This window comes from Lontra canadensis, unplaced genomic scaffold (genome assembly GCF_010015895.1).
Source record: "Lontra canadensis isolate GAN:19392208 unplaced genomic scaffold, GSC_riverotter_1.0 scaffold20, whole genome shotgun sequence".
Taxonomy (NCBI): Eukaryota; Metazoa; Chordata; class Mammalia; order Carnivora; family Mustelidae; genus Lontra; species Lontra canadensis.
Genome location: NW_022631014.1, coordinates 19,421,581 through 19,436,834, shown reverse-complemented (window position 1 = coordinate 19,436,834; position 15,254 = coordinate 19,421,581). Strand labels below are relative to the sequence as shown.

At 47.5% G+C, this 15,254-nt stretch overlaps 1 protein-coding gene across 1 annotated transcript in view; it reads left to right on the top strand.

Moving 5' to 3' along the window:
• Positions 1 to 15,254, top strand: part of ITGA9 (integrin subunit alpha 9) — a 326,387-nt gene that overhangs the window by 32,706 nt on the left and 278,427 nt on the right. The window contains exon 5 of the mRNA XM_032861219.1: positions 7,688 to 7,755. Coding sequence (XP_032717110.1) covers positions 7,688 to 7,755 — 68 coding nt within the window. The remainder of the gene's footprint in view (positions 1 to 7,687; positions 7,756 to 15,254) is intronic.

The following is a 15,254-nucleotide window of genomic DNA, read 5'->3' as shown; positions in this document are numbered from 1 at the left end:
GAGAGCACCGCCGTATGTCAGACCCAGTTTCAGAATCTGACTTTACTGCTCACTTGTTCCCGTGACTGAACGCATAGCTCCTACTCTGTCTGGGTGACTTTGGGTAAACCCTCTGAGCCTCAGTGCTGTCATCTGTAAAATGGGGAGATTAACCTACTGAAGAGGTGTTTGAGTATATTAGGTGCCTAGCTCAGAGTGAACACTCGGTAAGTACGAATTTTTTAGTTAAGTGCCGTAATAAAAGAAAACTTCAGAGAAGGTTTCTGGCAAATCCTGCTTTCATGAATAGATAATGGAGGGTAGAAAGTTGGGTATTACAAAAATGACCTTAAGACTCCATGAAGGAAAAAAAAAAAAAAAAGACTCCACGAGAAGATGATAATGTCTTAAATATCTTTAAAGATCCTATTTGCACTATTTATTTACTGGTAAGCTCTCCTCTCCCCTTTCGGTAGATTAGGATCTAAAATTTAATTCATGCCGTGTATAAACATTCTCAAGTTGGGAATTGTTGGGGTCTGAATTTATCTAATTTCGCTGTGCCTTAAACTTGTCCCGTTGATTCCAAAGATTTCTGTGCTACTTTCTTATTAATTCGGGGTGACTGGCCTTTTATTCCTTGTAGCTTTTTCATCTCTCAAGACAGGCTCATTTCTAGAGAAGGAAACATCACCCATTCCCATGTGAAGTTTTCTTCTCCTGTCTGGTGTGGAATGCTGTGGCTCTGCAGGGGATAAAAATCAATCAAGAGCCATTTACAAATGAAAAGGACTTGAGGTTTTGTCTTGTTTTGTTGTGTTTTTGTTTTGTTTTGGAGAAAACCATAAAAAGCTAAGTTGATCCATTTAAAAATTCAAGAACAAGCCCCATAAATTTTTATTAAATAAAGAACTCTACATTTACATAGGATTTTATGGTTTCTAAAGAGCTTTCATAAACATTATCTCATTTAAGTAAATATAACAAATTTAGAAACAGATGTAGTTCTGTATTATAACCAGTTAAGGCAGAGAGGGACCCTGAGGCAGAGAGAGAGGGAGAGAGCGTAGCTGGAGGAAAAAGCCAGGGCCGGAGGAGGTGACCAGGTCTCTGGCAGTGACTCTTAGGGCTCAGGGAACCCCATCGAGCTTTCATTTTGGTGCCAAGAATTTTTACTATGGGCACAAATATATTCTATGCTTCCAACGTGTTTCCATATGCTGTGTGGAATGATTGACTGCTTAAGCTATATTATCTAATATTTTTCTTACAGATGTCTAAATTTTATGACTTTCCTCTTCTAAAAATTGCTAAGCTGTATGACAGGTATCTTGGGTTTTATTCCTCTCAGAGCCACTAACTGATTCAGATTTACCTACCAGCTGTCAGGGATTGTGTTAGGGTACTTCACAGGTAGGCTCAGACTGAGTAATGACCTCATTTTGGGGGGTAAGAACTCTTAGCCCCATTGTACAGATGAGAAAACAGGCTTGGGGAGGTTGATGAAGGTCACAGGCTCATGAAGTAGAGAAAGGATTGTTGGCATGGAAGTTCAACCGCAGCTTCTTTGTACCACCTGTTCCGTTGGGATGTTGGTTTTCTTTGTGGTTACTGGGATGCTGTGGCCCTTCACTGAGCAAAATCTATCACATGGTAATTTTATTCTGATTTTTTAGGACTCTTTACTGGAGACTTCTCAAGCTTTCTTGTAGTTTTGCAGTTGTAGACACAAAATATAAAGAAATCCCAGCAAGTGCGGGGGGCGGGGGGGGGGGTTGGGCAGATGGGGCCCCTTAGCCTGATACCATTTTCCTGAGAGGGCCTCTCTGCTCTGTGTCCTAGATCTTTCCTTGCTGTAAGCATTCGGTTTTCACATCTGAGCCGTGGTTTGACGGTCTGTGTTTCAGTGGTAGTTATTCCATGAGTCTGTTAGTTTTGGTCATCATGTGAATTTTCCTCAGCTCTGGGCTGGGACTCTCACTGAGATGTGACTGTCCCATGTTCAGGGTCACTTTTTAGGAGGGATGAAAGCTACCACAGTGTACAATGTCTTGGGCATTTCAGGCTGCTGTAACAGATCTACCACAGACAGCAATTTAAACAACAAATATTTATTTCTCCCTGTTCTGGAGTCTGGGAATTCCAAGATCAAGGCCCTGGCCTAGTCAGTGTCTGGGGAGGGCACTCTTCTGTGTCCTCACATGGTGGAGAGCAGAAAGAGGCAAGCTCTCTAAGGCCTCACAAGAAGGTACTAATCCCATTTATGGGGACTCTACGCTTGTGGCCTCATCTAACGCTAACCACCTCCCAAGGCCCCACTGCCTGATAACCATCCCATCAGGGAATGTGGTTTCAACATAGGGATTTTGGGGCGACATCCATTTAGTCTATAACACACAGTAAGCTGAAGGTACGTATGCTATTTGTGCCCATAAAGTAGCTTGCTTCTGCTTCTAAAGTAGGGAGTTGGCAAAATTGGTACTAGATTCTGGGTGGAAAGTATTTAAAGATTATGAAACATTAAAATTTTAAAAAATTTTGTAACAAATACATAGTATAAAATTTACCATTTTAGCTATTTCTAATTGTGCCGTACATACACTCACTATTGTGCAGCAACCACCATCCGTCCTAGAACTTTTCCATCCTCCCCAAATGAAACTCTGATCCTCATGAGTTCCCCGCGTCCCCCATCCCGCACTCCACCCCAGCCCTGGCAACTGCCATTCTATTTTGTCTCAATGACTTTGACCTCAAATAAGTGGAATTCATGCATTTATTTGTCCTTTTGTGACTGCCTTATTTCACTTAACATGATGTTTTCAGGGTTCATTCATATTGTAGCACATGTTAGAATTTCCTCTCTTAAGACTGAAAAGTTTCACCGAGTGGATGTATATACCACATTTTGTGTATCCATTCATCCATTGATGGAAAACCTTTTTTTTCAAGGACAAGAATATTCTCACGGTGACTGTGCTCCATGAAGCGTGATGGTATGAGGGAAGCAGATTGGCAGTCAGGGACCCTGCCATTTAATCCTGCCTCAGTCTCCTTTGATGTGTGGTTTTAAATAAACTACTTGCTCTCTCTGAGCAATAGTGACTTCATTGGTAAAAGAAATGGATGGGGTTCGAATTATAGACATGTTCTAGTGATCTCTTCCCTTCTTAAAGCTTCTCTCCCGTGGTTGTAAGTTGCTGGCTTTGTGCAGTTTGCTTTTAATGCCCACCATTGCTTAATTGTCCATTATTTTGATAAAATGTTTTCCCTTCCTCTCTAACCTAGCTATTTAGGTCATTTGCCCTTTTTTCCCCTTTCCCATTTAGACTATGGTCCCTCACAACTGTGGGCAGTTTTGTCTTTTCAGTTTTATATGTTGAAATGCCCTGGTTACTAGTAGAGTTCTGTCTACCCAAGTTACTTGTCCTCTAAATTGTTCAATAACTAATTATTTGGTATTCACTCAGAAATTGAGCAAAACCTCAGGAATAATTTGAGACTAGAGACCTATTTTTTTCTCTAGTTCATGGCTAAGTTCAGGAGCTATGAAAAAAACAGTTTTAAAATTGATGCATTAGAAGGACTACCTTTGAAAGATGAACCTTTCTCAAATGGGAAGAGAGATTAGTAAGGAATAATATACCGCCTGTAGATCTTGATCTTTCCATGGGCTGGTTTTATCCCACCAGCGTTTCAGGAAGAGTTCAGGAAGTGACCTCACCCAGTTTAATTCTTGAATGAATTAAAATTCATTAGTGTAAGTCCCATGTATTGAGTTGTGGGTTGTGAACATTTGGAAACCAGTATTTTCTCTCTCTGAATTGCCTTCTGTTTAGACAGAATTTAGTAAAACCGGCAGCTAAACCAAGGAAAATACTACCATTTTTAGAGTGGAGGAGCCATACAACTTAATGAATTTTTTGTGACACAGGCCAAGTAACCCAAATCCACCCACAGCAGCGAGACAGAGCTTTCCAAACTGTTCCTGCCTCCTCCAGGTGATTTCCAGTTCCCCCGTTCACCCACATCTTTTGCTTGAGATTCAGTTCCCTGGATTTAACTGTGTCAGGTTTATTGCAGGACAGTGGGCTCCTGTCATGCTGACCTTGATTCCCCTTTGCTGCTTCAAGATGGAGAAATGTTTTTTTTCCCTGGCAGTGAGGGAGGGAACCAGCTTGTTGTAGCTCTCTGCCTGGCCATATCCTCGGGGCAGGTGGTGACTGCGTGGACGTGTCCAGGAGCCGCCTGCACCAGGGCCCCCAGCCTGTGTGTGTGCAGGAAAAGTGCTTCTGGGAACACCGGAGACTAGAGGAGGTCCCACCCCATCCTTCCAGCCTACACTGCCTGGACTTCTCAATGGAGGGAAAGACTGTGACCGGGGGGGGGGGGGGGGGGGGGGGGGGGGTTGGTTTCTTGAGGACACTGGGAAGGGGCATCCTCCTATCTCCAAACCTACCTCCCTTTTCAAAGCTCCTGCCTTCCCAGGAGCTGGATCTGGGTATTCTATCCTATTCCCCTAAGGCCTCAAAGGAGAGGGGATTGCCTAGGGGAGAATTAGCCAGCCTAGGTTTTGAAAGCCCAGAAACATCAATCCTTTGGGTCCCTGTCGAGCTCCAATCACAACTGCCACTACTCTTAGGTCTCTGGGGTTAGTGGTAGCCCTGGGTGGAGAACTCAGGATTCCTGGTTCTCAGGATGCAACTCCTTTCCAAGCCAGGCTGGGGGTGGAGGTCAGGGAGCCGGACTGATAAGAAGACAGAAGGCAGGGCTGGCAGAGCAGGGGCCTCAAAGGTAAGCAGGTTGAGAGTTCGAGTCTTAGCGGCTGGAGAAATGTACCTGCTCCTGTCTCATTTCCACCTGGGCTTTGAGTCTGTGCACAGAGAAACGTGTGTGCACACCTTCCCTTAGTACACCAGCACTAGCACATACCAGTAACTGGCACAAGGGCGTGTTAGGGGCAGTGAGATCAATGAGTTCACCTTGGTGTTGAATAAACCATCAACTATGATGAACAGAGGCATTCTGTGGTGGGGAGAGGGTATCATTTACATTGTGCTGCGAGATTACACGGACAGAGAAGCTGAAGAGGAGTGATGGGGTGGGGTGGGGGTGGAAGCATGAGGTGGGGAGCCTCTTTCCAAGTTGAAGTGGCTAACCAAGAGTTAAAGAAGTTTCTGGGAGGTCAGAGTTATGGGTACTAGTCAGGAGCCCCACATGGTTTGATTCCTTGCTCTAGAGCACTCCCAAGAAGGCAGGTGTAGACCCTGGTGTCTCAGGAAGTCAAAGCCAGTGGGGGGGGGGGCCTGTTTTCTGTGTGTCCCTGACCCTCAGATCCCTGATGAAGCAGTCCCAGCTTGGGGACCCTGGGGCTGGCCTCTAACAGTACCTTGATGATGGCTGAGGCTGGGGTGCTGGTAGTAGGGCTTGATCTCACAGGACTTCCTCCTGAGGCCAGGAGTGGGTTACTCCTACCTCCCAGTATGGCTGTGGTCCCCTTAGAAGCCCTGGGTCTTGTTTCTGTCATAGAGCTGTCCAGCACAGTTTAGGGATGAGGAGGAGAAAGACAGGTTTTCATATCTCCTATTTTTGGAGTCCCGGTTCCAAAGGAGACCTTGAGGTTTTCTTTAAAACATGAAAGATTCTTGGGGTACCTGGGTGGCTCAGTGGGTTAAGCCTCTGCCTTTGGCTTAGGTCATGATCTCGGGGTCCTGGGATCGAGCCCCACATTGGGCTCTCTGCTCGGCGGGGAGCCTGCTTCCTCCTCTCTCTCTCTCTCTGCCTGCCTCTCTGCCTACTTGTGATTTCTGTCTTTCGAATAAATAAATAAAATCTTTAAAAACAAAACAAAAACATGAAAGATTGCTGTGTAACTCTTATTCGTGTCATAAATTTATAAGGCTGAACTGGTGTGTCCTGCACTGTAGCTTGGGGTCTGAATTTTCTTTGTTTTATTTGCCTCAGAGTTATAGTTGGGTATTTAACCCCTCGAGTCCGTGGGGGGTGAATATGCTTCTTGCCAGACCTTCCAGATTTAATATGACTTTTTGTTCGGGTTGGGACATTTTGATCCTTCTTTCCCTGATGCTATTTGATGTAGGCCTTACTATTAAATTTTATTATTTCTTGCCATCGGACAGTTTGATGCACGATCTCTTTATGACTTTCACAAGCCCCACTCCCTGCCGGGGTGCAAGACTTTTCAGAGAACAGGCGAGTCCCATCGTCCTGGGTTGCTTTCTGGCAGGCCTATGAGTTCTCCTTGGAGTAACTGGACAAGGAGGGAGGAACTGATTTAGCCCTCACAAGGAAGAGGAGTAACTCAATTGACATTCCATTGTAATTTAGCAGTCGGTTAATGGCCACTTACTGGAAAATGTTACTAGGCTCTGCGGTGAGTGTTGTTAGAAACTGAATTACTCTGTATATTTCCCCAGGGCCCTTTTCCCCCTTCTCCTCTCACACAGACACTCTCAGAGTGGCAGGAAGTGGCCCTATGTTGCAATCACAGCTGCATTGTTCCTTCATATTATTTCTTTTGTTTCAAAATTCAGTATATTGCCTTTAATGGTACCCGAGACTTGCCATGAGCCCGGGGTGACCTGGGGGATCGCTGGGTTATTTTGTTGCATTCCCAAGCGCCCAGGAACAGCCATGAGCTCTCATCTGGCAGGATAATTAATTTGAGTCATCTGAGCTGAACTCTCTGTCTCTGACCCTCCTGATCACACAGCTGAGCTCCTCTCTCTGTCTTTACCTATGTAGTGATTTCAACTGGCTGGTCACTTCCTGGGTTTTGGGTAATCACTCACTCCACAGAACCTTCGATGGGCCACAGAGGTGAATGTATGTGAATCTTGGCTGTGTGACCTTGGGCAATGCACCTAACCTCTCTGAGCCTTGGGAGTTTTGCCTCTTCACAGATGGCAATATGGCCTCCCAGGGATAAGAGATCAGTGGAATGGCATGAGTGGGTGTGGCTAACAGGGCCTAGAACATGTTACACGCTCTTCCTTCCAACTTAAAACCGCAGCACAGAAGGCCCCTTTGTAGGGCCAGCATGTTGGGAACCTTGAGGGAATGGTGGAGGAAAAGCACTTAACCATTTGTGTTTCTGTTGACCTGGAGAGATCTTCCCCTTCGTCGGAGGATGGAGATGTTGGCGTGTGGCATCACCACACACTGGCAGGGATGGTGTAACTGAGTGCCGGAGCAGGTCTAGCGGGGATCCTCTTCCTGTAGCCCCAGGCTCCGTTGGCCGCTGTCTACTTGGATGGCAGGAATCATCTTGCCTCCAGCTCTGTGGAGCGTCACGTTTGGCAGCTTAATTGTCCTCTAGGGCACTCCACACAGGGTCATGTTTTCAACTCCTTTTCCTACTGGGGCTCTCCATCCTTTCTGAAGTAAATGAAATAATCGTCATTGGCCTCCCACTTAATCACCATGGCTGCTGCTGCTCTTCCCCCACAGGCGTGGAGGGAGCCCACTGGGGCGCTTGGCTGTCTCGGGCCTGATGGCACCAGAGCCTTGATTTTTGAGGTCTGGTGGATTTCGGAGACTTTCCTTCCATGCCCCGGTCTGGAAGGCGTCCCCAGGCCCAGCCCATAGCCGTGCACGGGGAAGTGGCCAGCACACTCGGCGGCCCCTCCATACGACCGGCACACACTGACGAGGCTGTGGTTTTTTTCTTTCCTTCCCTCCACCCTAGAGTACAAGAAGAAGTACGGAGAGGAACATGGCTCCTGCCAAGCCGGGATAGCAGGCTTCTTCACTGAGGTGGGTGTCGCCCCTTGGGTGTTTCTGCTCTCTTGCCAATGTTGGTTGCCTGGCAGATTATGGTCTCAGTAGTTCCTTGAGATGGAGCTGCCGAGGCCCCACACACTCGAGCTGGGAGGGAGTAGATTCTGGTCCCTCGATGTGACATCCAAGGAAGGTGACTGATGCTGATGGGGGCTCCTCCTGGCCAGAGACCACGGTTAGCGGGGAGGCATGAGCAGGCTCATTTGGAGGAGAACCTATTTATACAGTTTCTCTAAAGAGTCGTCTGGACCCTGAGCCCCAGGGAAGGAACTGATTCAAAGGGGCGCTGGTAAGGTGGTGCTTAATCAAGTTTGTGTCGTTGCTGGCACTGAGGAGGGTGTATTATACATCCCCTCCTATCGTTCTTCCCTATGTGGAGAGACTTCATGATTTCATACATAACTCAGCCAACCTCTTTTCCAAATTCCAAAAGACAGTTGACTTGAATACTTCTGTACCTTCATAGATGTACCACCATGATCTTTGGCCTGACACTACAACTTTAGGGATGGTTCTTAAGTGATTCTTACCTACTGTGAGTTCACCCTTCACAATAGCCCCTCATTTCCCGAATGTCTTTTGATCATCTGCCGTGTGCAGTGTTCCATGCCGGGTCCCGTAAGTGGCTCAGGCATCCATGGAGTTGTTCAGGCCCAAACAAAAAAGTACCTTTTATTTCTGACTCATCTGTAGTCCTATTCTTTTAACCTCCTAAGCATATCCCAAATGTGACAGCTTTAATTGCCCACCACCATCACCCTTCTGGAAGAGTCCTTGTCATCACCTGGAGGTCTTCTGGTCTTGAACTGGTCTCCCTGCATCTGTTCTTTTTTTTGGTAGTAAAATACACATAACATGAAATTGACCATTTTGACCATTGGGAAGCCAACAGTCCAGTGGTATTTAGTACATTGACGGTGTTGTGTAGCCGCAGCCTTTCTAGCTTGAGAACATGTCCATCACCTCAGTCCGCCTCTGTTCTCCACCCCCGTCCCTGTGTTTTCTACAAAACAGCCTGAGGAAACTTTCCAGATCAAACCCTGTCATCCTGTCTCTGCGGCTTCCCATCACATGGTAGATTAGAATCCACACTGTGTCCGGGCCCATGGGCCTGGCTTTCTGACATTCTCTCTCCTCCTCTTGCTCTAGGACAGCAGAGAGCTGCAGTATCCAGGGCAGAGCTGCCCACCTTAATTTCTGCAATGGCTATTTAAATTAAAAAGCGGACAGTCAGCAATGCAACATCTCACTCAGAAAGCAACATAGAAAGGGTAGAAAAGTCAGAAATGTTGTCTTTCAGTCTCAGACCAACGAACATGACATGCTTTCCCCCGACCCCGCTGTCTGCTCCCTCTCATTCTCACTATATCCCTTCACTGTCACTTTGGTACAGTTCTTATGACTGTCTACACAGAAATCCGTGGGAGGCCCCGTGGACAGTGCCACCAAACGTCCTCGCTGCTCAGACCCCAGTGAGCAAGATCCCTCTCCTATTTCCTCTCCCATATCCAAGCCATCAGGGAGTCCTGCTTCCTGTGCTCCCAGAACCTATCCCAGAGGCCTCCATTTCTGTCTGCCTCCCCTGCTGCCCTGCAAACCTGGGGGACCATTGTCTTGCCCAGAGTGCCACTACAAGACCCTCCCGATTCCCTGCTCCTGTCCTGCCTCCTGACAGCCTCTTCCTAGAGGGCAGCCACAGCTACCTCCCCAGAATGAGAAAAATACTGAGGCACTCCTTTGCTCAGAGCCTTCTGTCTTCCCATCATACGTACAGTGATATCCAGACTCCTCTGTGTGGCCACCTGGGTCTCCCTACCTTTCCTGCCTCACCCATTACCTAGCCTCCCAGATGCCCCTCCTCCAGCCTCAGGGACTTGGGACTCCCTGGCCACATGGGGCTGGGGGTCCCCACACACGGCATCTTTGTGCACAAGTACACGTTTCCGCAGAAGACAAACATAGCAGAGGAATTGCTGGGGCCAAAGCTGTCCAGCACCTGTATTTGGGTACATCCTGGCAAATTGCACCCCAGAGATGTTTGCCGACCGACAGGCCCCCAGTTGTGTGTCATCGTTCCTACAGCCTCTCACCAGTACTAATTTTTCTCATAAAGACATCTCGTTTTGCTAAAATGTCCCTTTATCTGCTTATGAGTGTAGTTTATTGTTCTTCAAATATTGACCATTTATCTTTTTCTAGAAATTGCCTATTTATGTTCTTGGTCCATTGTTCTGTTATTTTTTCTTCCTTTTGATTAACTGATTTTTAGAAACTTCTAAGATAGCTTTAACACTAATCTCATCTCTTTTTACATGTTGTAAATTTTTCTCGTATCAGTTTGAGTTGGCTGATGGTGTCTTTATTGCATTCCCATCACACAGTCCTATTACTTCAGTCCATCAGTCATTTTCTCTCTGGATTCTCAACTTCTCCGGAAGACTCTCCCTCTCCTAAGAATACAAAATATGCACCTGTAATCTTTTCTAGTACTTTTACAGTTTTTGTTTTTGTTTTTTTAAGATTTCTCTCAATACAGCTTGGATTTCATTTTGCAAACATTGTATGGTAGAAACAAACCTCATTGTTTCCCTAAATGTGTAGTTGATTGTTCTCCTGTTGGCCTGCTCACCAGGTCGCCTCCTCTCCATTGATTTGAAATACCTTCTGCGGTATGCCAGGCTCACACTCTCCTTCCATCTCTGTGCTCGGTGAGATTGTACAGTCTCTGAGGCTGTCATTTCTCTGGAAGGTCTAGCAGAGTCTGACTCTGCCTGGGAGGCAGCAGAGCACCCCTGAAAGTCCACAAGCAGGTGACGGACACTGTGGATGGCAGTGCTGGGAGAGAGAGGCCATGTGGGCTGGGGTCCCTGGGGCTTTAAAAGTGGGAGGGCCCGGAGGGAGACCAGGTGGGAGGCTGTGATGTGGTTCAGCTACCAAAACAACAGAGCAGGAAGAAAAAATGACCAGAGGGATGGGAGATATAAAGGCAGTATCAGTGGGTTGGGTGGCTGAGGACTGTGGAATGGAGGAAGTAGGTTTTGAGGCAGGGTTCTGGAGAACAGGGGTGCCCCAGGGGAAAGAAGGCTATCTAGAGAAGAATCACTGGGAGAGATAAATGAATGGGCTTTCAGCACATGCAGTGTGAGGGGATGGGTGGGACGCTCATAGGTGTTTTTAGAAGATACTTGGATACAGGGAACAGAAGCCAACCTGAGTTGGAAACTCTGATTTGGTCATTTCTAGTACCTCTCAGAGGGGACTGGCTGTGGTCAGCGTGGAGGTGGGGGTGGGGGTGGGAAGGACACCTCCTTTTGACAGTGGGAGGAGAAAAAAGGAGACTCGTTGCAGAAATGAGAACACATCAGAAATGTTGATGGAGAACTGAGGGAGAGAAGGAATTTCCAGGGAGGGGATGTCGTTATGGTCTCAGCAGCTGGAAGGTCAGGGAAGACAGGGCACTGGGGCTGGGTGGAAGGAGGGCTTGGTGGGAGGAGCAGAAAGGGCATGGGTGAAGGGGAGCCCAGGGGCTGTGTAAGCTCCAGATGACCAGAAGAACAGGAGGACCTATTGAAACTCCACACTCTGGGAACTGTGGAGCCTCAGCATGTGCTGGCTGGGCAAATAGCCCTGGGGCCGTGGTGCATGGATGGGGGGTTGTGGGGCTAGTGTCAGGGAGGCTCAATCCTCTGACCTGGCCACTGTGTCCTGGGTGCCCTAGGCTTTGGCCTCCCTGAACAGGAGGTCTTTGAACTCACTGCCTCTCTTGTTTCTGGAACTTCAGCTGTTGGAGGCTGAGCAGGAAATGTGGTTGAAGGGGTCATGTAGCACTTCTCCCCTCCCCTGCCCTCCTGCAGACCCTGTAACTTGGGCTGGCTCTCGCTGCGGGCCAGCCTGTCCCTGCACAGGATAGGCAAGCTGGGTATGCTTCTGTGGCCTCCAATTACTCTGGCCCGTGGTGCCTGAAGGTCTGTGACCCAGGGGTTACGAAAGCTGTTTGAGCTACAGATGCCACGTGAGTTTCATCCCGTCACTGAGGATAAAGGAGAGCTTCCTGGGAACTTTATTTATTTTTGTAGCCTGGGTACAGATACTTTATGAGTAGCAAGAGAAGACATGGGCCAACCTGCTAGCATTGAGGCACTGCCATGGGAGCCTGGAGACCCCGGGTAGAAGTCTGGATGCAGACTTCTGTTGTAGATCCCGAGTGAGCCTCTGCCCCCTGCCCGCCTGTGCCAGTTTGCAGCGGTGAGAGAAGTCCTCGGCTTCTGAAGCACACCCTTGTGCCTCTGGAGGTTCTGCTAATAAATGCAGCTGGGGTAAAGGTCCGCTCTGTTTATGGGAGGCATTCCACATGGGAGTTAGGTGGTGTGTACCATTGTGTTGGCTGTTCCTGGGTGGTGGGGAGCTAGGCACTGATGCCATTTTCCTGGCACTGGTGACCAGTGCTGAAAGGGCACAGGCAGCATCCCTGGTGAATGGGAAACCCAGATACAGGGAGTTCCAGGAAGACACTATTTTCCTGCCTGTCCCTGCCCCTGCCCCTGCCCCAGCCCTGTGGGTCTCAGGCTCAGCCTCAGGTTGTCTAGTTTGAACCGAGGGAGAAGGAGGCCTTAGCACAAAGACAAGAGTGAAGACAGACCAGAGCTTTGGTTTAAAGGTTTTTGAGGAGAGAGATTACCTTGTCCTATTAAAACTCTGTGATGTTTGAGAGAGCGGGTGCGGGGATGGGTTAGACATACAACTCTCCATTGGTATGCTGGATTGATTTAAATGATCAGAACACAGTGTGCCTACCGCCTGGTGTCGCAGAGAGCCTTACAGGTCCCTGGTGACGGTCAGGGCTTTGGTTTAGGAGGAGCTGCAGGTGGAGAAGCTCTACACATGAGTGTGTGCCCCTGGCACCGAGGCCAATGGTCATTATGTTCCCTCATGCCCTGAGCGTTTGGACACCCAATTCCAAATTCCTTTCTGAGCTCAAGGCCAAGGAAAAAGTCTCTCTCCTCTGATGAACCAATCATTTGTCTAATGTTCCTTCTAGAACTAGCCCAGCCCCTTACACAGAACAGAAGAGTACAGGGGACAGGAGCTAATGGATGCACTCACCACCTGTGTTTTTTCAGTGATGAGCTCTGAGTGCAGGAAGTGATACGTTTTTATAGAACAGTGGGTTGCTTCAGAGAGGCCGACTTACCAACAGCTCCCGTGGGGGTGGCTAGGACCTCAGAACCTGAATGCAGTGTTCCTCCACAGTCTTTCCTGGTCTCCACCTTCCTGAATCACCAGCACTATGCCATTCAGGCAGGATCTGGTGGCTTATCTTCTGTCTGTGCTCACACCCTACTGCTTAAGGTTCTTTCCCAAATGACCCACAGCACACGAGTTGTTCAAAGCCTCGCCCTCTTTACACCACGGTTGCATGCCTGCTCTCCTGCCCATGCGATCTTTCTTTGCTTTCTCTTCAGATGCTTCTGGCTTGTTCAGACATTTGCTCTGTGGACTTCGGGGTGACTTCATATATTGTCATCAGAAACTCAGGAGCCTCGTAGCAAGATCTAGCCTTCAGGCACTTGTCGGAAAGCAGCCCCTTCTGACAGTGGTGAGGCCAGCTCTGCAGAGAGGGCTAGCCTGGGTGGATGTTTCTGAAATAGAACAGTGTGTGGGGACTCGAGGGGCCAAGGGAGGGGTGGGTGTGCTTTGGCACTGAGAGGTCTCGGTGACATTGCAGGGTCTAGTGTCTCCTGTCTGCATGGCTTGCACCTTTGGGGTTTTTGTGCAGCTGAGGGGTTTCCCCTGAAATTGTCTTTATTTGTATAGAATTTTTTTCAAAATTGTTTTGTATGTTTCCATGTTGCCTTCCCCTGGGAATGTCCTACAGAGGGACTTTATTGGTCTGTGTATCAAGTATAAGCTTTCATACATGATAGTAGGTGCTTAATATTATTGACTGAAAAATTAATGATTTTGTTAGGAAAATAATTTTTATCATTTCTTATTGCAGTATAGGTACTTTGGGAAACCCAGATAATCAAAAGAAGGGATTCCCTGTTGGGGAAGGAAGGAATGAAAGCCGAAGCCAGGGCCATCCGGTGGATGCAAGGAGGCGGTGGGCACCTCCCCTCAGAACAGCTTCCACACAGAGTGTGCTCCATTTTGAATGTACTGTGTGTTTTCTGAGGTGACTTTCTTGTCAGTGTTTAATCACTGTTCTGGAATTTTGAAAAACACTTGGGCACCTGGGTGGCTCAATCAGCTAAGCATCTGCCTTCAGCTCATGCCGTGATCCCAGGGTCCTGGGATCGAGCCCTGCATCAGGCTTCCTGTTCAGTGGGGAGTCTGCTTCTTCCTCTCCCTGTTGTTCCCCATGCTTGTGCAATCTGTCTCTCAAATAAATAAATAAAACATTAAGAAAAACAAAAGTAGAAGTTTTAAAAATACAAAATAAATTTTAGGGATGAGAGAGAGATAAAGAGAACGAGACAAAGAGAAAGAGACAAAAAGGAAGAGAAAGAGAAAGTGACAAAGTGACCGAAGAAGGGAGGAGAGTGGAGAGATCCCTGTAATCCTGTCACCCAGTGGAAAAAAAACACAAGTGTTTGGGGCTTCTCCTTCTGGGCTCTGTTTTGTCGGTCTGTCCACAGTTGTTTTTCCTTTTATAAAACGTGATCATAGCATACATATTTTTGGCCTTTCCTCATTAACTCAGTGCTGTGTGGCCCTGTCTCAGGGCTGTTACATCTACAGCATTTTTGCTGCTGCAGGATTCTGTTGAATGGGCGTACTGTGATTTTGGATGCCAGATGTTAGATGTTTAGATAATTTCCAACTTTCTTTCTTTCCTTTTTTTTTTTTTTTTTTTTTTTTTAGGTTTTACATATTTACTTGAGAGAGAACATGAAAGTGAGAGAGAGAGAGTGCATAAGCAGGGGGGAGGGGCCGAGGGAGAGGAAGAAGCAGACTCCCGGCTGATCAGGGAGCCTGATGTGGGAATCTACCCTAGGACTCTGAGCTGAAGGCAGACGCTTGACTGACTGAGCCACCCAGAGGCCCCTAGATCATTTCCAAATTTCTTTTGCCCAGTGACAATGCCTATTCTTATGGGTGAAGGCATGTAGTTATTCATGCTGAATTCCTTAGGCAGGTGTCTCATTTGGAAGTACTTGAAATTCTCATCAGTACTGCTCATTAGATGGTTTTGTAACTCAAACCAACTCTTGTCCCCATTGAAGGTACAGGGCCATTTGCCCCTAATGCAAATGCTGGAGATCACTGTATCTTTGTGTTTCTGGTTGTTGTTGTTGTTGTTGTTGTTTTTAAAGACTAACGTATTTATTTTAGGGAGAGGGAGAGCACGCACACATGAGTGGGGAGAGGGGTGGAGGGATAGAACCTGTGGGGCTAGATCCCATGACCCATGAGATCATGACCTGAGCCAAAACCAAGAGTTGGATGCTTAGCTTACTGGGCCATCCAGGTGC